This window comes from Phyllobates terribilis, unplaced genomic scaffold (genome assembly GCF_046119375.1).
Source record: "Phyllobates terribilis strain yellow unplaced genomic scaffold, ASM4611937v1 Scaffold_3__8_contigs__length_932513732, whole genome shotgun sequence".
Classification (NCBI taxonomy): domain Eukaryota; kingdom Metazoa; phylum Chordata; class Amphibia; order Anura; family Dendrobatidae; genus Phyllobates; species Phyllobates terribilis.
This window is the reverse complement of record NW_027362763.1, coordinates 453,869,982-453,893,035: the sequence shown is the minus strand read 5'-3', so window position 1 is coordinate 453,893,035 and position 23,054 is coordinate 453,869,982. Positions and strand designations below refer to the sequence as shown.

At 42.0% G+C, this 23,054-nt stretch overlaps 1 protein-coding gene across 2 annotated transcripts in view; it reads left to right on the top strand.

Annotated features, from left to right (window-relative positions):
- Positions 1 to 23,054, top strand: part of ASCC3 (activating signal cointegrator 1 complex subunit 3) — a 702,790-nt gene that overhangs the window by 469,266 nt on the left and 210,470 nt on the right. For both annotated transcript variants that reach the window (XM_073675761.1, XM_073675762.1), the window contains exons 15-16: positions 5,026 to 5,217; positions 17,155 to 17,379. In XM_073675761.1, coding sequence (XP_073531862.1) covers positions 5,026 to 5,217; positions 17,155 to 17,379 — 417 coding nt within the window. The remainder of the gene's footprint in view (positions 1 to 5,025; positions 5,218 to 17,154; positions 17,380 to 23,054) is intronic.

Genomic DNA, 23,054 nt, shown 5'->3' with positions numbered 1-23,054 from the left:
TTAATCTTATGACTTTCCTGATGAATAAAGGAAGTCATCTGTGTCTTGCAATAAGCAACCATTGATCTCCAGACCCAATGCTTCACCAATGAATGTTAAAGGAAACTATCAGGGCCATGTTTTATTTTCTTTTTGTTTTGTTTTTTATATAACTTTACAGTATTTTTTTGTTTGTAAAAAAAAATTAGCTGTAATTTTTAAAGTTTTTGACCATTTGAATTCTACAGCCTCTATGTAGCACGGTGCATAGCATGCTACAGGACATTCAAATCCATTAGTGTGCTTGTCTTCCTGCAGCCCTTATCATTCCTCTCTTGGTTATGGCCGTTTAAAGGGCTATTCCCAAAATCACAATGTGGCTTCATAATAATGTTTATTAATTTTGTAAAAATAGAATCCATTTTTAAATCTCCCCATTTTGCACATATCAACTTCTAAGGTTGACCTTTCAGGCTCTATTTACTGTTCAGTTGCCATTGGATCTGTCCTGTAGTTCCAGGGGCTTCCATCAATCCTGCACAGTTTAGCCTCTCTCTCAGCTGGCTTCCTGCCAGCATGGCTGTGCTATGTCTAGAGGGAGGCTTCTTCAGTGAGGGATGATGTCACAGAAATGGATGGAGCCTCCTTTATTACTGGGAGCTCCATGCCAGGAAGCAGCTTTGTGCCTGTGTGCTGGTAACTGCATGATAGGGCTTTGTATACAGGGCTAACAGGAGATATATACTGCAGTAGGGAGCTTAGAGGAGTGATGTACTGCAGGATTGACTGTGTACAGGGGGTGAGAGGAAATATATACTGCTAGATGGAGCTGTGTGTAGGGGCTGAATTTAGTTGAGTTGTGTTTGTTGTCTGCTAATGAGAGGTCATTGATGTGTAGCTGCAAATGCAAAGTGTAGAATTCACCTTATTATTCTGTGCACTGTCTGCCCCTATACAATATCCTCTCTGACCAATTTTATTTTCTGCCATGTACATCAATTTAGCTGCAGTGTGGTTTTACATCATTAACTAGTTTTAGGTAAAAATAAAGATTATTATTATCATTATTATTATTTAGGTCTCTTCCACAATGACAGAGCAGAGCTGTATTTGTTATCTGCTGCTGACAAATTATGTTTGTGAAACTGCAAGTGCTGCTGTATTGATGCATATGGCAGAGGATTATCTTCTGTCATATGCATTAATAGAGCAGCACTTGCAGTTTCACAAAATTGATCTGTCTACAGCAGGTTAGAAACACAGCTCTGCTCTGCTATTGTGGAGGAGAGTTCAGCTCTGCTAGAACCAGCTTATGATGTAAAACCACACTGCAGCTATACTGATGTAGATGATAGAAAATAAAATCAGTCAGGCAGAGTACTGTACAAGAGAAGAGTACACATAAAGCATCAGGTGAAATTTACACTTAGACTAGCTTGATGATAACTCAGAGAGGTCAGGCTAGTCAGGAGGACATATGAGAGGAGGAGGGGTCTGCAGCACTGAGGAGAAGCAAATGTTGCTGGGAAATGTTTTTTTAGCAGATAAGAATAGGACCTCCCTTTCAGCATTTCAATGCTGGATGCACACAGGGGCAGATAGAGATGAAAAAAGTCACAAAGGTACCAGAAAAAAATTCTATGTTGGGCTTAGTCTACATATTAACAATAGGTATGCATTTACTTTGCTTTGTGAAAAATAATATGACGCTAGGAACCCTTTTTATGACTTTGGTCATAAATTGGCTTAGAGGATCATTCAGAAAAGGAGAGCTATGGGTTACACTGTGAACTCATTTTGCAATCTATGTTCAGTGATAAACAAAGACTGTTAAAACTGTTGTAAGAATAATTTAACACAAAAATACCCAAATTTAACCAATGCCTCCAAAACTGTTTATATCCTTTTAACAGCAGTGTTCTTGGCATTTGAAGTTGACTTCATTTCGATAATACAGACTTCTAGTACTACCCATACCTTTGAGACATTCCTAGTGCTTTTTTATTCTAAATTAATTGTTACACAGTGCTTTTACGATTCTCCACTCTTCTAATTTGAGCTCTACCTCCACTGCATATATAAATGTGCAGCATATATCTGTTTTCTGCATGTAAACCATATTTTTCCAGTAACTACAAAGAAATCCACAATAAAAGCGACATATGAGCAGCGAGTTTAATAGCTTGCTCTTTAAAAGGGGGACAGTCAGCTGCTCTCAGCCTGTGCTTATCTCAGCACAAGTTGTATTAGATACACAGAATGACAAAAGATGATTGATTGTTGCTCTTAATGTCTCCCAACATGCATCTCCATTTGGTAGTAGAACTGTTATTGTGCTGCGGAGTTTCACTCTGATTTCACCAGAATGTTGTCTAGAAGTATAAAACGAGAAGTTTGCCATTTACACTGAGTCCTCTGAGTTTTATTGCACTACACTTTGGCTACTTGCAGTTCCAATTTTCACCACTGTTAATGACTGTACTTTCTTTGTACAAATGCACAACAGCTCCCCTATACTTTTATATTACAGACTCAGAGACTTTATACTTATATTTTTTTTCTTTTGCTAAAAAAATCTGATATTTATGTGTTTTTTACTAAGCTTTACATAGTTGGTATATATTACAAATATCAGGCAGAATGACTCCTGTGGGGAATGTTCATTGCAAATCTGTTATTTCTCCTCCTTACCCCTATGTGATAAAGATACCGTATGGTTACTTTGAGTTCAGTTCTACAATTTAGAAGGACTTCTGCAGCCAAAATACTCTTAATAGATTGCCTATATTTTTATGTTAATCCCACACATAAGATTGAAAATTCATGCTACAATGAATATCCACCGAGCAGTTGACAAGAAATGTTAATGCACTGTTTTTCAATTACTTCCAGACAATGTAGAATATTGAAATACGACGAAGAGGACGGCTTCTGCGATTGTTTACAAATCAGCGTCCAATGTATTTTATAAGTTGAAGGATGTGGCACATAATATCAGAACACTAGGTCCTATCAATTATACTGTATGCAAACTGACTAGAATGCTAAATGCATTTTCAGCAGTTCTGTGCTTTCAGTGACTGTATGTGGTTCATCCAAGACTGGGTTTACATGCCACTTTTTATCCAGCGGTCTTACATTTGGATGCTTACATTTTTCTTTTACAATGGGAGACCATTCCAATGTTAATTCCAAATTGTATTAGCCTACCTACCATAACAAGGCCACCTCATTCATGTAGATTCCTAGACTAAACATTATTACCTTTACAACAGAGGACCCTGCTTACTATCTTAAGCCTCAAGAGATGCTAAGATATATGTATATGTTTAATATCAGTATCATTTTAAATTCCATTATCCAAATACTCAATGCTTTAAGACTAAATTCAGACATCAGTGAAGCAAGGTCTGAGTTTGCACCGTGATGTCCTGGCTGGCTGTGGGTTTCGTGACCCAAACTCGAAAGGCACATATACCTATGAGGCTGTTGAGTTCAGATTAGGAGAATCGCATCCAGTCTACACATCACGGTCCAAACTCAGACCTTATTAATTCTGCCTACATGTGAAGTTCTTTTTGTACATTTTTGATCAAATTGTGTAAGCATAACTACCAAGGAAACATTCAGATGGATCCCTACACTAAACAATGTACGCGTCCAACAGGAATCTTACTATTTACTGCTTTTTCACCCTCTTACTTATCTATACTTTCAGCAAGCTCTACAGCAGGGATGCCAAACTCAAACACACAGAGGGCCAAAATGAAAAACTTGGACAAAGTTGTGGGTCAACCAGTATACAGAATAATGGGCCCCACAAAATCCTCCATACAGAATAATGAGCCCCACATAGTCCTCCATATAGTATTATGGGCACCACATAGTCCTCCATACAGAATAATTGCCCCACATTGTCCTCCATACAGAATAATGGGCCCACATAGTCTTCCATTCAGAATAATGGCCCCACATAGTCCTCCATACAAAAAAATGACCCCACGTAGAGGTGGTGGTTCTGGTGTCGCGGGCCAAATAAAACCACCCTGCGGGCCAGATTTGGCCCACGGATCAGAGTTTGATATGTATGCTCTACAAAGAGTTGACATTGGTTTAAAACCTCTATCTTCCTAATTTGCCCACAATCACAATGATGATCAGCTTTATTAGGCATTAAAGGGCATTATTGGTCTTGACGTGTTAAACTGGCCATACACATTAGATACTTGACGGTTGAATGGTGTTTTGGCCGTTTGTTTGTCCGACAGTCTTCCCAGCTGTCTCTCCCATACACAGGAGCTCTTACTTGGCCGATCGCTCGTGTGCTCTCTATGAGAAAGCCACCAGCAGGTTATCTTCTGGAGAACAAGGTGATCGGCAGTACGAAATTGGACATGGCCTATTGCTCTTGTGCTCTCTATGAGAAAGCCACCGGCAGGTTATCTTCTGGAGAACAAGGTGATCAGCAGTGTGAAATTGGACATGCCAGTTCGACATCTCCTCCAACCATCAGTTGGCTGGTGCCCATATACCCGTTACAGTGTCAATATCGCTGGGTTCTGCTGACAATAGTCTAATGTTTATGGGGGTCTTTAGTCTTTCAGGTTGTAGATTGACATGAAACTTTCGGGCTGCCTGCAAAACTCACAATACTGCTAATAAACCTGGTATTTGAGACTGTTTTCCTCTACTTAAGTGTCAATTATATGTCAGTCTGAATGTATATTTGTATGGCTTAGTTGTCGGTATTTCATAATTTGACAGTATGTGTGAATTAAAACCAAGCACAGCCAAGAAGCTTTGACATGAAGTCAGCAGTACAACATTAATGTGAAGTAAGAATATTTATGCGTAGTTAGGGATGAAACAAAGAGATGTCTGCATTTGCCATACTTTGTATTTAGCTTCAATGCAAACAATAGAAGTATTTAGAATATGAAAAGAAGGTGCCGCCGTCAGTTTTGTGATTGCATATTTCCGCCACACATGAATGTCTTTTCATTATAAACTAATCAGTCATTTACCAAATGCTTTTGTCTTCTACAGGTGCAAAGGTCTAGAAATAAGCAGCTAAGAGAGTTGTTTCCAGATGGATTTAGTATTCATCATGCAGGCATGCTGCGGCAAGATAGGAGTTTGGTTGAGAACCTCTTTTCTCAGGGACATATCAAAGTCCTGGTTTGTACAGCCACATTAGCCTGGGGTGTCAATCTCCCTGCTCACGCTGTTATCATTAAGGTAAGAGATTATTCTGCAGAACGGAATAACATTGTGTGCCGCGTAGTCTGCAGTGGAAATTAGAACAATTGAAGCAGTGATACATTTTTTGTTAATATGTCCAGGTTCTTTCCGCCACACATCCAGCTGTAATTTCTAGCAGTCAGAGTTTTGCATAGTACGGCCCCTTCTCTGTATTCATCAGTGGATAATAAAGCCATATCATAAAACGCTGCCAGGTATCTTGCCATTCCCCAGCCGCAGCAGAGGAAATCACCTGAAGTCAGACCTGGCAGTTCACTTCTGTACAAGCACCGTCTAGGGAAAAGCAGTTTGCCGTGGGATGTGCACAATGCAAATGACCTGTTGGGTTAAACCTCTTGTGCTCCATTTAATTGAATAGCAACCTACAACTTGTCTGCATGTAAAAAAGACAAATAATGCCCTAGGAATTGTAGAACAGAGCGTCATAGGCTTAAAAGGCTCTCTGAAGCTTTAAATAAAAGCCTACCCTCGCTTCTGTACTATTGCTAAAATGACACAGCTAGGAAGGCACAAATGGAAATGTTACTGATTTGCCTACTTTTTTGCAGCTTTATTAGTTTTGCTTTTTTTCCATACATATTATATATATGTCACACATGATAAGACCTGACCATTTTAGCGATCCATATCTATTATTATTTTTTTTATGTTTATTATGCAACCATTTACTACACTGGACAAGGCTTATCTGGTGGAGCACCACTGCAAAATTCAGTAAAGTTGCAACACTTTAATCCAAAGAAAAATCTATTTTATACTTTATTTTTGAGTCGCAAGTCATATTGCCAACATATTGTCAAAATATTCCACAGCTTTTTACAATTTAGAGGGTAAATCCATGTTGAAGGTCAGATATCACAGAAAAACATGAACTCGCAGAACAAAGACTTAATACTGACACTTTGCAAAGCATTAGTGCGGCCTCATCTGGAAAAAACAGTTCAGTTCTGGGCATCAGTTCATAGAAAGAATGCCCTGGAGCTAGAAAAGGTACAAAGCTGATAAAGGCAATGAAGGATCTTGGCTGTAAGAAAAGATTAAAAGAATTAAAGGGGTTGTCCACCTCTTGGAGCTAATTTCCTTACTTTAAATGCTTTAATTTGGGATAAAAAAATAATTTTTGCAATTGGGTTTCATTAAAAATTTAGCAATGTCTGACTTCTATAACTTCAGTCTTTTATTGATGAATTAGTTAACTGAGAATCCGTCAGTAAGCTCCTGCTAAGAGTAGGTTCACACGAGCGTATAAAAAAAATCACAGTTTCATCTAGAAAAGTGGGACGATTTTGTTTCTCACTTGTCATGTTTGCAGTCTGTATGCAATCCGTTCTTTTACAGCAGAAGCTATTAGTCATTAATATGACCATTTCCAGTTTCCTATATTATAGAATAGTAATGTATCCATACAAATCAGTTGCTCTCCTCTGGCTCTGTCTGGCATTCAATTTTTTTACGCACTGTAGTAGTTTGGCTCACTCGGCTGCACCTATCAGTAGACACAGAAACGCTGTCTCTTTAAATCTTCCACTGGTTTATTAAAGGTACTACATAAACCACTTCAACATTAGCAAAACAAACACGTCTTTCCCGGCCTAACAGGAAAACAAAATCACAACGTATGGCACAGTCCAGGTAGCTGCGGGGATCCGCCCGCTCAGGAACAAACAACAAAAGTTTCAGCTTTCCTTAACATGAAAACACAATCCTGGAGCTTGCACCTCCAGGCCCACAGAACTCTGAATGCTCCAGAAGGCTGGGTATTTATCCTCTAGACTCCTCCCACTCTACAGGTGTTCAAGCATCCTAGCCCTAAATATGGCCAATTAACCCCTGTCAGCACTTAATGTGCTGCAGCATTGTCCTAGGTTCATATCACCTCAGTGATACATATCTCCCCTCCAGTACTTTGCCAGTGACTTTGCCAAAGCATGGGGTTTTGGCACCTTCATTCAGCCAAACAGGAAAGTCTAGACAAGACATCTGCATTACCATGCGGCTTCCCAGGCCTCTGTTCCATATGAAAATTGAAATCTTATAGCCCTTAGCTTCAACTCTTGGAGTACCATCTCTGCTTTAAGAGACCATTTGGCCATCGACGTCTTCATGCCCTGAAGAAGATCGGTCGGGGTGTGGCTATTATGGCGAAATTTGGGATAAAACGCTGATAGTATCCCACCAATCCCAGAACCGCTCAAACCTGTTTCTTGGAGACCGGTTGCGGCCAATTTTACATTGCCTCCACCTTACTCACTTGCGGCTTTATTTTGCCTCATCCGACGATGTAGCCCAAGTATTTTGCCTCCTCATTCCCCATGGCACACTTCTTTGTGTTTATGGTAAACCCTCCCTTCCTCAGTAAATTCAGCACGGCCTGGACCTTCTGCAGATGACTTCCCCAATCCGGGTTGAATACCACAATGTCGTTGAGGTAAGCTGCTGCATACTTTTTGTGAGCCGCTAAGATCCGGTCCTTGACCCTCTGGAAGGTAGCTGGGGCTCCTTGCAGCCAAAGGCATTCTGGTATACTGGGAGCAACCGTCAGGTGTAGAAAAGGCTGTCTTCTCCTTTTCACTTTAAGAGAGGGGGATTTGCGAGTAACCTTTTGTTAGGTCCAGAGTGTTGATGTATGTGGCTGACCCTAGCTTCTCTATGAATTCATCGATGCAGGGCATTGGAAACGCGTTGAATTTATGCACCTCATTTTGTTTCCTGTAGTCGTTGCAGAAGCGCCACTCTCCACCAGGCTTCCGCACAAGGACAATGGGGCTGGACCAGCCACTCTTTGATTCCTTGAAGACGCCCAGGCTCAACATTCTCCTCACCTCCTTCAAAATCACCTCGCGGTGGGCTTCCTGGTATCTATATGGCTTTTGGTTCACTTGCACATGTGGTAACATCAGGATTTAATGTTCAACAACCAGCATACATCCTGGAAACTCCGAAAACTAGTCCTGGATCTGCTGAAGTAGTTCTCGACACTGTTGTTTCTGGGCCGGTGATAGTGTCTCTGCCACTGTGACATCCTCAATGTCCCCTTCTGACTTAACCAGCCAACATGGAGTTTCAACGGGGTCCCTCTCTTGCCCTGCCTTGATGGGTAGCGGCACAAGAGGATTTCGTAAGTGAGAGGTGAGAGCCGTTAACTGGCAGGTGGGACAGGACTTGCATACCTTAGGATTTCCTGGTAGCATCTGGGACAATAGAACCTCCGCATGACCCGTTCCTGAGTTTTGTCCATCCCCCAGATGGCTACCCAAGACATGTGAATCTGCCATGTCCAACACCCTTTGTCTATATTGTCCTGGTGCCAACAATTGCTCCACCATCTCCCTCACCTTGGTAACCCGGTGCAATAAGTCCCCACTCAACATGAAATAAGGAAACCTGGTGTCAGCCCCCGCATCCTGTGCTATGCCGTTTATAATGGTTACCTTATTGAACGTTTCTTAGTTAGGTCCTTATTTTGGGTGAACCCAAAATTTTCTCTGGTCACCCCTATCTCAGGAATATCTGCCTCAGGGGATACTACTCCTTCTCTTCTCTCATCACACAGAAGGGAAAACCGTCAGACTCTGGGATTGGTGAGACTTTTTTAGGGCCAACTAGTTTCTTACCCAAGCAACCGAGGTCCCCGCCCCTCCCCCACAAGTCCGAATACAACAAGAAGTCCCGGACTATGATAATTGGGTGCAATAAATCCTGGACCACACCAACCTCATGGAACTCAGTACCTCAGGCCATCTCAATGACCAACTCTGGCCACCGGATAGTCTTTAGCATCGCCGTGAATGCAGCGGACACCCACCTTCGTGCCAGGGGTCAATTAGAGAGGGGATGTGACTGTCACGAGGGTCACCAAACTCCCTCGGTCTAATAGTTCAGTCATTTGAAAACCATTCACTTTTATAGGACAAGCTTGGGGCCCCTCGCCAGGTGGACTATCCACACTGCAAGCTGGATATGTGTAGAATGAACACTGGCTTCCCATGCTACAGTCCATTTGCTCAGTAATCAGGGGACAATGGGCAACTATATGACCTGGGCCATCACATCTCCAGCAAATTACATCCCCCAATGAGGCACTTGGCATGACCTCCACCGTCCCCTTGGAGTTTGGATGCCTTACCCCTTTTTAACCTCCGCCCCCAGTAGAGAGTGGATTGCCTGCCCAAGGAGGGGATTGTCACAGTGATATGCCCAGCGGTGGACCCATTGTGCCCTGACAGACATTGCCACCCCCAAGTGAGCCAGAATTTCTGTTTTCAATTTTGCATATTCTTTGACGTCCTGTAAGGCCTTTTGTGACTTTCCCATTAAGCATGGCACTAGGACTTCATCCCACTGCTCTGGCAGGAGTTTCTCCCTATTAGCGACCCTTTCAAAAACTGTTAAAAAGGCCACTGTGTCGTCATCCGGGGTCATTTTCTGCATGGCTCTCCTCACCACCTTCCGGACAGAGAAATCATCAGCTGACATTGGGGTCGGAGCTGGCGCTGTGCCACGAACCGCCTCTGTGAGTAATTCAGTCTGCTTTTGCTGTTGTCAGCTCTGTTGCTGCTGTTGTTAGAGCTGTTGCATCAGCAGCTTAGTTGTCTCATGTTGTGCCAGCTGTTGCTGATGCAGCTGTTGCTTGTGCTGCTGCTGAAGCTGGTGCTGCTGCTGACTTTGGACTAGGAGCTTGATCAGCTCCTCCATTTTGTCTGATCGCTGTTCCATCCTTACAGCTGCCTTCACCCATGACTTGCAGTTTGTCCACAGCCGTCACACTTGCTTCCTGGGGATCTTGCCCATACTTCTAGCACCAACTGTGGTAGATCAGCTCACTCAGCTGCACATAGAGGTAGACACAGAAACGCTGTCTCTTTAAATCTTTCATTGTTTTTTTGAAGGTACTGTATAAACCTGTGCAACGTTAGCAAAACAAACACGGCCTTCCAAGCCTAACAGAAAAACAAAAACAACATATGGCACAGTCCATGTAGCTGCGGGGATCCGCCCGCTCAGGAGCAAACAACAAAAGTTTCAGCTTTCCTTAACATGAAAACACATCTCCAGAGCTTGCACCTCCAGGCCCACCCAACACTGAATGCTCCAGAAGGCTGGGTATTTATCCTCTGGACTCCTCCTACTCTACAGCTGTTAAATCAACCTAGCCCTAAACATGGCCATTTAACGTCTCTCAGAACTTAGTGTGCTGGAGCATTTTCCTAGGTTCATATCACTGAAGCTAACAACATCAATGATATGTATCTCGCCTCCAGTATTTTGCCAGTGACTTTGTCACAGTACCCATAGACTCAAATGGGTGAGTCTCATCCAATTTATGGAAGAAACTAGTTTATGCTGTAATTTTTTTCAGACGCAGATTAGGACAGTGAAAAAAAAGTTGCTCATCTGCACTGCCTCATTGGTCCGAGTGCTGTCTCTTTCTTTCCACGGACTGCTGTAGGACTGAAAATATGGTCGAGTGAACAAGCCCTTACAGTGAGTCTGTAACTCCTTTTTATCTCTCTTTTTCTGAGCTCCTCTCAGCTGATTTATGATCACAGACAACATCATAGTTGAATGGACAGAGAAACAAAGAGCTTGTAAAAGCCAAACTGTGCAAAAATTGTAATGAAACCCAATTGCAAAAATGATTTTTAGACCAAAATAAATGCATTTAAGAAAAAAAGTCCCAACCCCGGTAAGGCTGTGTGCCCACGATGCGTTTTTAATGTGTTTCCGCAGCGTTTTTGCAGCTGCAGAAACGCTGCGGAAACGCATTAAAAACGCATGGTAGAAGGGCAGCAATGTTCAACAATGATAATCCGCATGTGCTGTGCACATGCTGCGGAAATTTCCGCTGCGGATTATCATTGCGGAAAAAATCGCAGCACTGCCAATTATTTTGCTGAAGCGCTGCGTTTTCGCCGCCATTGACTTGCATTAGAACGCGCCAATTCCGCAAGACTGCATCTGTACTTGCGTAATTGGCGCGTTCTAATGTGCGGATGGTACCCGGGTGTAGAGGAGAGGAGAGTCTCCTCCACACTCAAATACCATAAAAAAAAGAATAAAATAAAAAATAAAGATTATATTCACCTTCCGACGGCCCCCGGACTCCTTCTCTTCACTTGCTGACAGATCGCGCAGGACTGAAGGAACTGCGCTGACGTCACAGTCGTGTGACGGCAGGTCTTTTCAGTACCGCAATCTGACGGCAGCCAGCACAGGAGCGCTGCAAGTCTCGGGGGCCATCGGAAGGTAAGTAGTAGTTTATTTTTTTATTTTTAACCACTCTCTCGGGTCACACTATATACACTGTGTTCCAAATTATTATGCAAATAATATTTTCTCAGATTTTCCCAAATTACCTATATGAATTGCAGTCATTGTAATTTTCCAGTCAAATAACTATTAGAGTACAATTGAAAGGTTTTTGTACAAACTGCCTATGATAACAGTATATTTTTAAAAAAATAAAACACTCAAACTGCACTCAAAATGCATGTTCCAAATTATTATGCACAGCAGAGTTTTCAACCTTTTCATTTTAATAAAGAACAAAAAAATGGTCATTTTTGAAATTATAAGCATTAGCAGGTTATTACAAACTGAAATCAAACAGTTTTCAACTCAAAACTTTATTCTAGGTGATGTTACATTTGCACATAGGACCCCTTGGGGTGTCCATCAACCAGCCATCCTCCACTCCATCCATCTGGACCATCGAGATCATTTCATGCATGATACTGCCCCGTCTCATGCTGCACATAACACATCTGCATCTCTGGCTGTTGTGGGCATAAAAGGGGACAAACTTATGGTGTGGCACCCATGCTCCCCTGACCTCCACCCCATTGAGAACCTCTGGAGCATCATCAAAAGGAGTGTCTATGATGGCGGGAGGCAGTTCACATCTAAGCAACAGCTCTGGGAAGGGTATTCTGTCCTCATGCAAAACAATTAAAGCAGAAACCATCCAAAACCTGACAAATTCAATGGACGAGAGAGTTCAGAAGCTCCTTTCGAACAAGGGGTCCTATGTGCAAATGTAACATCACCTAGAATAAAGTTTTGAGTTGAAAACTGTTTGATTTCAGTTTGTAATAACCTGATAATGCTTATAATTTCAAAAATGACCATTTTTTTGGTCTTTATTAAAATGAAAAGGTTGAAAACTCTGCTGTGCATAATAATTTGGAACATACATTTTGAGTGCAGTTTGAGTTTATTTTTTTAAAAATATACTGTTATCATAGGCAGTTTGTACAAAAACCTTTCAATTGTACTCTAATAGTTATTTGACTGGAAAATTACAATGACTGCAATTCATATAGGTAATTTGGGAAAATCTGAGAAAATATTATTTGCATAATAATTTGGAACACAGTGTAAATCCATGCTGTTTGCATGGATTTATATAGTGTGAGCTAGTTGTCACAAGCACTTTCCAAGTGATGCTAATCGCTTGGAAAGCGCTTGACAACCCGCATGCGGAAATGTCAGTGAATAACGCTTCACTTCCGCTTGTCCCTGGCAGGAAAACGCATGTACAATCCGCATTTTTTCTGCCAGGGAGATGCAGAAACGCTCAGGATAAAATCCTGAGCATTTCTGCATCGTGGGCACATAGCCTAAATGTATTTATTCTTGACAAGAGACTAGTAAGGGGGGGCATGATTAACTTGTACAATGAAATAAATGGCCCTTGCAAAAAGTTTGGTCAAAGCTGTTTCATGTAAAACCCTTGCATAAAACAAGGGGGCACTCCCTCCATCTGAAGAAAAATAAAAGCTCAATGTCCAGAGGAGGTAAGTCTTTTTACTGTAAGAATGATTAATCGGTGAAATAGTTTACTTCAGGAGCTGGAGAAAATAAAAATACTTACCGGTATGTACATGTATAACATTCTCGTTCTGAATGTTGAACCTGTCAATTGACACTTAGAATCAGGAGGGTGGAACTCACTCTTTAGGCTGTGTGCCCACAATCCGGAGTAGCAGCGTTTTGGACACAGCTCATCTGTGCTGTGTCCAAAACACTGCGTTCTGCGTTATAAGCCGGGATTATGAGCCGCAGCCTGTCAATTTCTGTTGCGGAGGCGCTAGTCTGCGCAACAGAAATTTCCCCAATAGAATGTATTGGATGTGGTAAATCCGCATTGTTCAATGAACACATGCAGATTTACCTGCGTGATTAGAACGCAGCGTTTTGGAAGCAGCGAAAATACGCTGCTTCCAAAACGCTGCTATTGCTGATCGTGGACGCATAGCCTTAGGGTAGACTGGATCATACATTATGGATGTGCCTATACCCCTTTTCATTATAATCTCCCATCTCTTGGTTGAATTTGATGGTGTTGTGTCTTTTATCAGCCGTACTATGTACCGTAATGACTTAATAAATGAATTTAACGTAATGAGGTCCCTACTCACAAGAGCTTGCAACCTATGGAGAAATAGGGGTGACGAAACAAGTAAAAGTGCTTGTTCTAATAGGACAGTAGACATAAAACTATATACTTGTCACCCAGCCAGTATCTCTATGTCAACAGATCTGAAGCACATCTAGAAATAACATTTAACCAAGTTTAGAAGCAGTGACAGCCATATTGTTTCTATAATAGTGCAATCCATAGTACTGATATAATAGAACCAAACATACTGTATGACTATATTATACCACAATCCATAGTCCATATACAGTTGTGCTCAAAAGTTTGCATACCCCGGCAGAATTTTTCCTTTCTTGGCCTTGTTTCTGAGAATATGAATGATAACAAAAAAAACTTTTTCTCCACTCAAACTACTGTGTTTTCTCTTTTTAAATCTTAATGACAACCAAAAATATCCAAGTGACCCTGATCAAAAGTTCACATACTCCAGTTCTTAATACCGTGTATTGCCTCCTCTAACATCAATGACAGCTTGAAGTCTTTTGTGGTAGTTGTGGATGAGGTACTTTATTTTCTCAGATGGTAAAGCTGCCCATTCTTCTTGGCAAAAATCCTCCAGTTCCTGTAAATTCCTGGACTGTCTATCATGAACTGCGCTCTTGAGATCTCCCCAGAGTTGCTCAATGATATTGAGGTCAGGAGACTGAGATGACCACTCCAGAACCTTCACTTTGTTCTGCTGTAGCCAATGACAGGTCAACTTGGCCTTGTGTTTTGGATTGTTGTCATGTTGGAACGTCCAAGTACATCCCATGCGCAGCTTCCGGGCTGATGAGTGCAAATTTTCCTCCAGTATTTGCTGATAACGTGCTGCATTCATCTTTCCTTCTTCAACTGTTACCAAGTTTCCTGTGCCTTTGTAGCTCACACATCCCCAAAACATCAGCGATCCAACTCCATGCTTTACTGTAGTAATGGTGTTCCTTTTATCATAGGCCTTGTTGACCTCTCTCCAAATGTAACATTTATGGTTGTGGTTCAATTTTGGTCTCATCACTCCAAATTACCTTGTTCCAGAAGTTTTGAGGCTTGTCTCTGTGCTGTTTGGCATATTGTAGGCGAGATACTTTGTGGCATTTGCGAAGTAATGGCTTTCTTCTGGCAACTCGACCATGCATCCCATTTTTCTTCAAGTGCCTCCTTATTGTGCATCTTGAAACAGCCACACTGCTAGTTTTCAGAGAGTCCTGAATTTCAGCTGATGTTATTTGTGGGTTTTTCTTTGCATCCCGAGCAATTTTCCTGGCAGCTGTGGCAAAATTTTTGTTGGTCTACCTGACCGTGGTTTGGTTTTTACAGAGCCCCTGATTTTCCATTTGCTAATCACAGTTTGAACGCTGCTGACTGGCATTATCAATTCCTTGGATATTTTTTTGTATCCCTTTCCTGTGTTATACAGTTCAACCACCTTTTCCCGTAGATCCGTTGACAATTCTTTTGCTTTCCCCATGGCTCGCAATCCAGAAATGTCATTGGCTGAATGAAAGATGCAAGAGTCTGTCTGGATCCCAGAAACTCTCAGCTTTTATGCACACACACTGATTACAAGCAAACAGGTCACAGGTGAGGATGTTACCTTTAGTAGCCATTCAAACCCATTTGTGTCAAATTCTGTGCATGTTATCAGGCCAAAATCACCAGGGTATGTAAACTTTTGATCAGGGTCATTTGGATGTTTTTGGTTGTTATTGAGATTTAAAAAGAGAAAACACAGTAGTTTGACAATAAATGGCTTCAACCTAACCAATAACCATGAGTGGAGAAAAAGTTTTTTGTTATCATTCATATTCTCTGAAACAAGGCCACGAAAGTAAAAATTCTGCCGAGGTATGTAAACTTTTGAGCACAACTGTAAATTACCAGCTAGTGTAACTGTATTGCTAGCCTACGGCCAGCCCCAGACATATGTATTACAGGGACATTTGTGTGACCGTGTTCGAGATACAAGTCTCATCTTGACACCAGATCTAGTGACCCGAACTGATAGCTTCCTAGGTGTCTACTAGGCCTCATTCACACATCTGTGTTTAAATATGTACGTCAAAAAATTGTACCGGCGTCATCAGTGTTTTGTATCAGTGTGTTTGTTTTTACCATCAGTTTGTCATCAGTGTTTTTCACAGATGGATAAAGAAAAATAAATTACAAAGCTTTTCCTATACTTTGCAATGTTAACCACATACAGCACACTGATGTCATCCGTGTACTATACGTGTTCTTCACGGACACATGGATTTTTATTGGCCAGTTTCATCCGTGCTGTCGGAAAAAAAAGTTATGTTTCCGTGTGGATACACAGTCTATGAAAAACACGGTCATGTGAACAGCAGCATAAACTATCATGGGTACATGTTCTACTCGTGAAAAAAACGGATACAACATGTACGTGCAACACGGATGTCTGAATGAGGCCTTGAGCTGTTAGTTGGATGCTTTTTACCTTTGTTCAGCCTGCAACTTGCATCTTTAAGGCCTCATTCAGATGTCCGTGTTGCACGTACATGTTGTAACTGTTTTATATTCAGACGCTGATCTGAAACTGTCCTAAAAATGTATCAAATTTGCCTAACTCACAAACGTTTGCTACTCTCTATCTTTTATACTGCGATCAGATGGCCGTATATTCTCTCATGAGAGAATCGCATCACAGGTGCAGAGAAGACAAAGAACTTAATTTCACTATCTTCTCCATTGTCTCTGTAAATCAGACTGCACTAGGATGACATCCGAGTGCAGTCTGATGTTTTACACGCTTCCATAGACTTGTCTGTGTGCATAGTTCGATTATTATCGGATGCATTCGCAGCATGCTGCAATTTTTTTTCTCTTTCTCTTTCTGTCATACGCTCGTGTGAGCCAGCCCTCCGGTCTGCATAGCCTTCCATATACATGATACTTTTTCCTGAAATTTGCCAAAAGCATCTGCATACGGATATTGGCAGCTCCATACTGATCGGTCTTACAGTATGGACATTTCTATGGTGATAGCTTGATGAACTGTATCCCACATTAAAGGTAGTATTATGTATTACAAACAATTCAGCAAATTGACTTACATTCACAAAACTGGTGTAAAATAGACAAATGCTGAAGTGTTATCATTTGAAAAGCAACAAGAAAACTGTGTGGTCTACAAATGTAGAGTTTGGGCCAAACTTGTTAAGAAAAATAGATGAAAAAAGTGCAACTTTTGGCAGAAATCTCAATTTAAATTACAGATTTATATGAAAATATGCCAAAGTTACAAAAAAAGGTACTTGGCTTTTAATACATTTCGGTGAAATCACTCCAAAAATTTCCTTTACGCTGACACCTACGATAAGACACCTTCATCGATGTGTAAATGTAGGTATCAGGCTCAAGACTCCGATTGTCTGGTATTCTACATGACTATGTCCATGAATTGATCAATATTAAATAAAGTTGGGCTGTTGTGGTGGTTTGCACAATTATAAATCTTTATTTCTTTACAGGGGACACAAATATACGATGCTAAAAGAGGCTCATTTGTGGATCTGGGAATTCTAGATGTCATGCAGATCTTTGGACGAGCTGGACGGCCACAGTTTGATAAATTTGGAGAAGGAACTATAATCACAACACATGATAAACTCAGCCATTACCTGACTCTGCTTACACAGCAAAATCCAATTGAAAGTCAGTTTCTTGAAAGCCTTGCAGATAATTTGAATGCAGAGGTAAATGCTAAACTTTTTTATTAGTGTTTGACAACAATACATTTTTATTTTAATGCTAGGTATCACTTACCATGATGGTTTCCTGTTCCTGTAAAATCTCTCACAGTGCACCAAAGTGTGAACAAATAACACCAAAATCCCTAGATTAGGCACCTCTAAGCTTGACCCAGCCCCTTATTATACAAATCCAAATATATTGTTTCAATAGCCTTCAATGAGTCATAGAAAATGAAAAATGCTTGATTTGTTTTGTCAACTCGTACTGTGAGTTAGAAGTGGGAATAGTGCGAAGTATATCTATATAGACTGTGTCTGTGTCTGTGTAATGTGTGTGTGTGTGTGTGTGTGTGAATATACAGTACAGACCAAAAGTTTGGACACACCTTCTCATTTAATGATTTTTCTGTATTTTCATGACTATGAAAATTGTACAATCACACTGAAGGCATCAAAACTATGAATTAACACATGTGGAATTATATACTTAACAAAAAAGTGTGAAACAACTGAAAATATGTCTTATATTCTAGGTTCTTCAAAGTAGCCACCTTTTGCTTTGATGACTGCTTTGCACACTCTTGGCATTCTCTTGATGAGCTTCAAGAGTTAGTCACCGGACATGGTCTTCCAACTATCTTCAAGGAGTTCCCAGAGATGCTTAGCACTTGTTGGTCCTTTTGCCTTCACTCTGCTCTCCAGCTCACCCCAAACCATCTCGATTGGGTTCAGGTCTGGTGACTGTGGAGGCCAGGTCATCTGGCATAGCACCCCATCACTCTCCTTCTTGGTCAAATAGCCCTTACACAGCCTGGAGGTGTGTTTGGGGTCATTGTCCTGCTGAAAAATAAATGATGGTCCAACTAAACGCAAACTGGATGGAATAGCATGCCGCTGCAAGATGCTGTGGTAGCCATGCTGGTTCAGTATGCCTTCAATTTTGAATAAATCCCCAACAGTGTTACCAGCAAAGCACCCCCACACCATCACACCTCCTCCCCCATGCATCACTGTGGGAACCAGGCATGTAGAGTCCATCCGTTCACCTTTTCTGCGTCGCACAAAGACACGGTGGTTGGAACCAAAGATCTCAAATTTGGACTCATTAGACCAAAGCACAGATTTCCACTGGTCTAATGTCCATTCCTTGTGTTCTTTAGCCCAAACAAGTCTCTTCTGCTTGTTGCCTGTCCTTAGCAGTGGTTTCCTAGCAGCTATTTTACCATGAAAGCCTGCTGCACAAAGTCTCCTCTTAACAGTTGTTGAAGAGATGTGTCTGCTGCTAGAACTCTGTGTGGCATTGACCTGGTCTCTAATCTGAGCTGCTGTTAACCTGCGATTTCTGAGGCTGGTGACTCGGATAAACTTATCCTCAGAAGCAGAGGTGACTCTTGGTCTTCCTTTCCTGGGGCGGTCCTCATGTGAGCCAGTTTCTTTGTAGTGCTTGATAGTTTTTGCAACTGCACTTGGGGACACTTTCAAAGTTTTCCCAATTTTTCGGACTGACTGACCTTCATTTCTTAAAGTAATGATGGCCACTCGTTTTTATTTACATAGCTGCTTTTTTCTTACCATAATTCAAATTCTAACAGTCTATTCAGTAGGACTATCAGCTGTGTATCCACCAGACTTTTGCACAACACAACTGATGGTCCCAACCCCATTTATAAGGCAAGAAATCCCACTTATTAAACCTGACAGGGCACACCTGTGAAGTGAAAACCATTTCTGGTGACTACCTCTTGAAGCTCATCAAGAGAATGCCAAGAGTGTGCAAAGCAGTCATCAAAGCAAAAGGTGGCTACTTTGAGGAACCTAGAATATAAGACATATTTTCAGTTGTTTCACACTTTTTTGTTAAGTATATAATTCCACATGTGTTAATTCATAGTTTTGATGCCTTCAGTGTGAATGTACAATTTTCATAGTCATGAAAATACAGAAAAATCTTTAAATAAGGTGTGTCCAAACGTTTGGTCTGTACTGTATATATATATATGCACTGCTCAAAAAAATAAAAGGAACACTCAAATAACACATCCTAGATCTGAATGAATGAAATATTCTCATTGAATACTTTGTTCTGTACCAAGTTAAATGTGCTGACAACAAAAATCACACAAAAATCATCAATGGAAATCAAATTTATTAACCAATGGATTCCTGGATTTGCAGTCACCCACAACATTAAAGTGGAAAAACACACTACAGGCTGATCCAACTTTGATCTAATGTCCTTAAAACAAGTCAAAATGAGGCTCAGTATTGTGTGTGGCCTCCACGTGTCTGTATGACCTCCCTCCAACGCCTGGGCATGCTTCTGATGAGGTTGCGGATGGTCTCCTGTGGGATCACCTCCCAAACCTGGACTAAAACATCCGCCAACTCCTGGACAGTCTGTGGTGCATCGTGACGTTGGTGGATGAAGCGAGACATGATGTCCCAAATGTGCTCAATCGGATTCAGGTCTGGGGAACGGGCGGGCCAGTCCATAGCTTCAATGCCTTCATCTTGCAGGAACTGCTGACACACTCCAGACACATGAGGTCTGGCATTGTCCTGCATTAGGAGGAACCGAGGGCCAACCGCACCAGCATATGTTCTCACAAGGGGTCTGAGGATCTCATCTCGGTACCTAATGGCAGTCAGGCTACCTCTGGTGAGCACATGGAGGGTTGTGCGGCCTTCCAAAGAAATGCCACCGCACACCATTACTGACCCACTGCCAAACTGGTCATGCTGAAGGACATTGCAGGCAGCAGATCGCTCTCCACGGCGTCTCCAGACTCTATCACGTCTGTCACATGTGCTCAGTATGAACCTGCTTTCATCTGTGAAGAGCACAGGGCGCCAGTGACGACTTTGCCAATCCTGGTGTTCTGTGGCAAATGCCAAGTGCCCTGCACGGTGTTGGCGCTGTGAGCACAACCCCCCATCTGTGGATGTCGGGCCCTCATACCACTCTCATGGAGTCGGTTTCTAACCGTTTGTGCAGACGCATGCACATTTGTGGCCTGCTGGAGGTCATTTTGCAGGGCTCTGGCAGTGCTCCTCCTGTTCCTCCTTACACAAAGGCTTAGGTCGCGGTCCTGCTGCTGGGTTGTTACCTTCCTATGGCTCCCTCCACATCTCCTGGTATCTGCTCCATGCTCTGGACACTGTGCTGACAGCTTGCACTGATGTGCCATCTTGGATGAGCTGCACTACCTGAGCAACTTCTGTGGGTTGTACTGTAGACACCGCCTAATGCTACTGTACCTCTAGGGGTGAGAGCAATGGCAAAATGAAAAAGTGACCAAAACAACAGCCAAAAGGATGAGAACAGAGAAATGGTCTGTGGTCACCACCTGCATAACCACTCCTTTATAGGGGGTATCTTGCTAATTGCCTATCATTTTTACCAGTTTTCTGTTCCATTTGCACAACAGCAGGATAAATTGATTCACAATCAGTGTTGCTTCATGACTGGACAGGTAGATTTCACAGAAGTGTTATTGACTTGGAGTTACATTGTGTTGTTTAAGTGTTCCCTTTATTTTTTTGAGCAGTGTATATGTGTGTGTATATATATATATATAGTACAGACCAAAAGTTTGGACACACCTTCTCATTTAAGCAATTTTCTGTATTTTCATGACTATGAAAATTGTACATTCACACTGAAGGCATCAAAACTATGTATTAACACATGTGGAATTATATACTTAACAAAAAGTGTGAAACAACTGAAAATATGTCTTATATTCTAGGTTCTTCAAAGTAGCCACCTTTTGCTTTGATGACTGCTTTGCACACTCTTGGCATTCTCTTGATGAGCTTCAAGAGGTAGTCACCGGAAATGGTCTTCCAACAATTTTGAAGGAGTTCCCAGAGATGCTTAGCACTTGTTGGCCCTTTTGCCTTCACTCTGCCGTCCAGCTCACCCCAAACAATCTCGATTGGGTTCAGGTTTGGTGACTGTGGAGGCCAGGTCATCTGGCGTAGTACCCCATCACTCTCCTTCTTGGTCATATAGCCCTTACACTGCCGGGAGGTGTGTTTGGGGTCATTGTCCTGTTGAAAAATAAATGATGGTCCAACTAAACGCAAACCGGATGGAATAGCATGCCGCTGCAAGATGCTGTGGTAGCCATGCTGGTTCAGTATGCCTTCAATTTTGAATAAATCTCCAACAGTGTCACCAGCAAAGCACCCCCACACCATCACACCTCCTGCTCCATGCTTCACGGTGGGAACCAGGCATGTAGAGTCCATCCGTTCACCTTTTCTGTGTCGCACAAAGACACGGTGGTTGGAACCAAAGATCTCAAATTTCTACTCATCAGACCAAAGCACAGATTTCCATTCCTTGTGTTCTTTAGCCCAAACAAGTCTCTTCTTCTTGTTGCCTGTCCTTAGCAGTGGTTTCCTAGCAGCTATTTTACCATGAAGGCCTGCTGCACAAAGTCTCCTCTTAACAGTTGTTGTAGAGATGTGTCTGCTGCTAGAACTCGGTGTGGTATTGACCTGGTCTCTAATCTGAGCTGCTGTTAACCTGCGATTTCTGAGGCTGGTGACTCGGATAAACTTATCCTCAGAAGCAGAGGTGACTCTTGGTCTTCCTTTCCTGGGGCGGTCCTCATGTGAGCCAGTTTCTTTGTAGCGCTTGATGGTTTTGCAACTGCACTTGGGGACACTTTCAAAGTTTTCCCAGTTTTTCGCACTGACTGACCTTCATTTCTTGAAGTAATGATGGCCACTCGTTTTTCTTTACTTAGCTGCTTTTTTCTTGCCATAATACAAATTCTAACAGTCTATTCAGTAGGACTATCAGCTGTGTATCCACCAGACTTCTGCACAGCACAACTGATGGTCCCAACCCCATTTATAAGGCAAGAAATCCCAATTATTAAACCTGACAGGGCACACCTGTGAAGTGAAAACCATTTCCGGTGACTACCTCTTGAAGCTCATCAAGAGAATGCCAAGAATGTACAAAGCAGTTATCAAAGCAAAAGGTGGCTATTTTGAAGAACCTAGAATATAAGACATATTTTCAGTTGTTTCACACTTTTTTGTTAAGTATATAATTCCACATGTGTTAATTCATAGTTTTGATGCCTTCAGTGTGAATGTACGATTTTCATAGTTATGAAAATACAGAAAAATCTTTAAATGAGAAGGTGTGTCCAAACTTTTGGTCTGTACTGTATATAACATATTTTTCGGACTATAAGACGCACCGGACAATAAGACGCACCTAGGTTTTAGAGGAGGAAAATAAAAAAATAAAAATGTAAGCAAAAAATGTGGTCATGATGCACTTTTAAGGGGGAGGGGGTCTTCTGCTGACACTGGTATAGGGGTAATGTCCCCCAATTATGACAATATCCCCCATCCTGGTATGTATGCCGCCCCCCTTCCTTTTATACGTGGTCCCCATCCCCATCCTGGTATGCCTGGCATCCCTCCATCCTGGTATGCATGGCACCCCTCATCCTTATCCTGGTATGCATGGCACCCCTCATACCTATCCTGATATGCATGGCACCCCTCATCCCTGTCCTAGTATGCATGGCACCCATCATCCCTGTCCTGGTATGCATGGCACCTCTCATCCCTTTCCTGGTATGCATGGCACCCCTCATCCCTGTCCTGGTATGCATGGCACCCCTCATCCCTGTCCTGGTATGCATAGC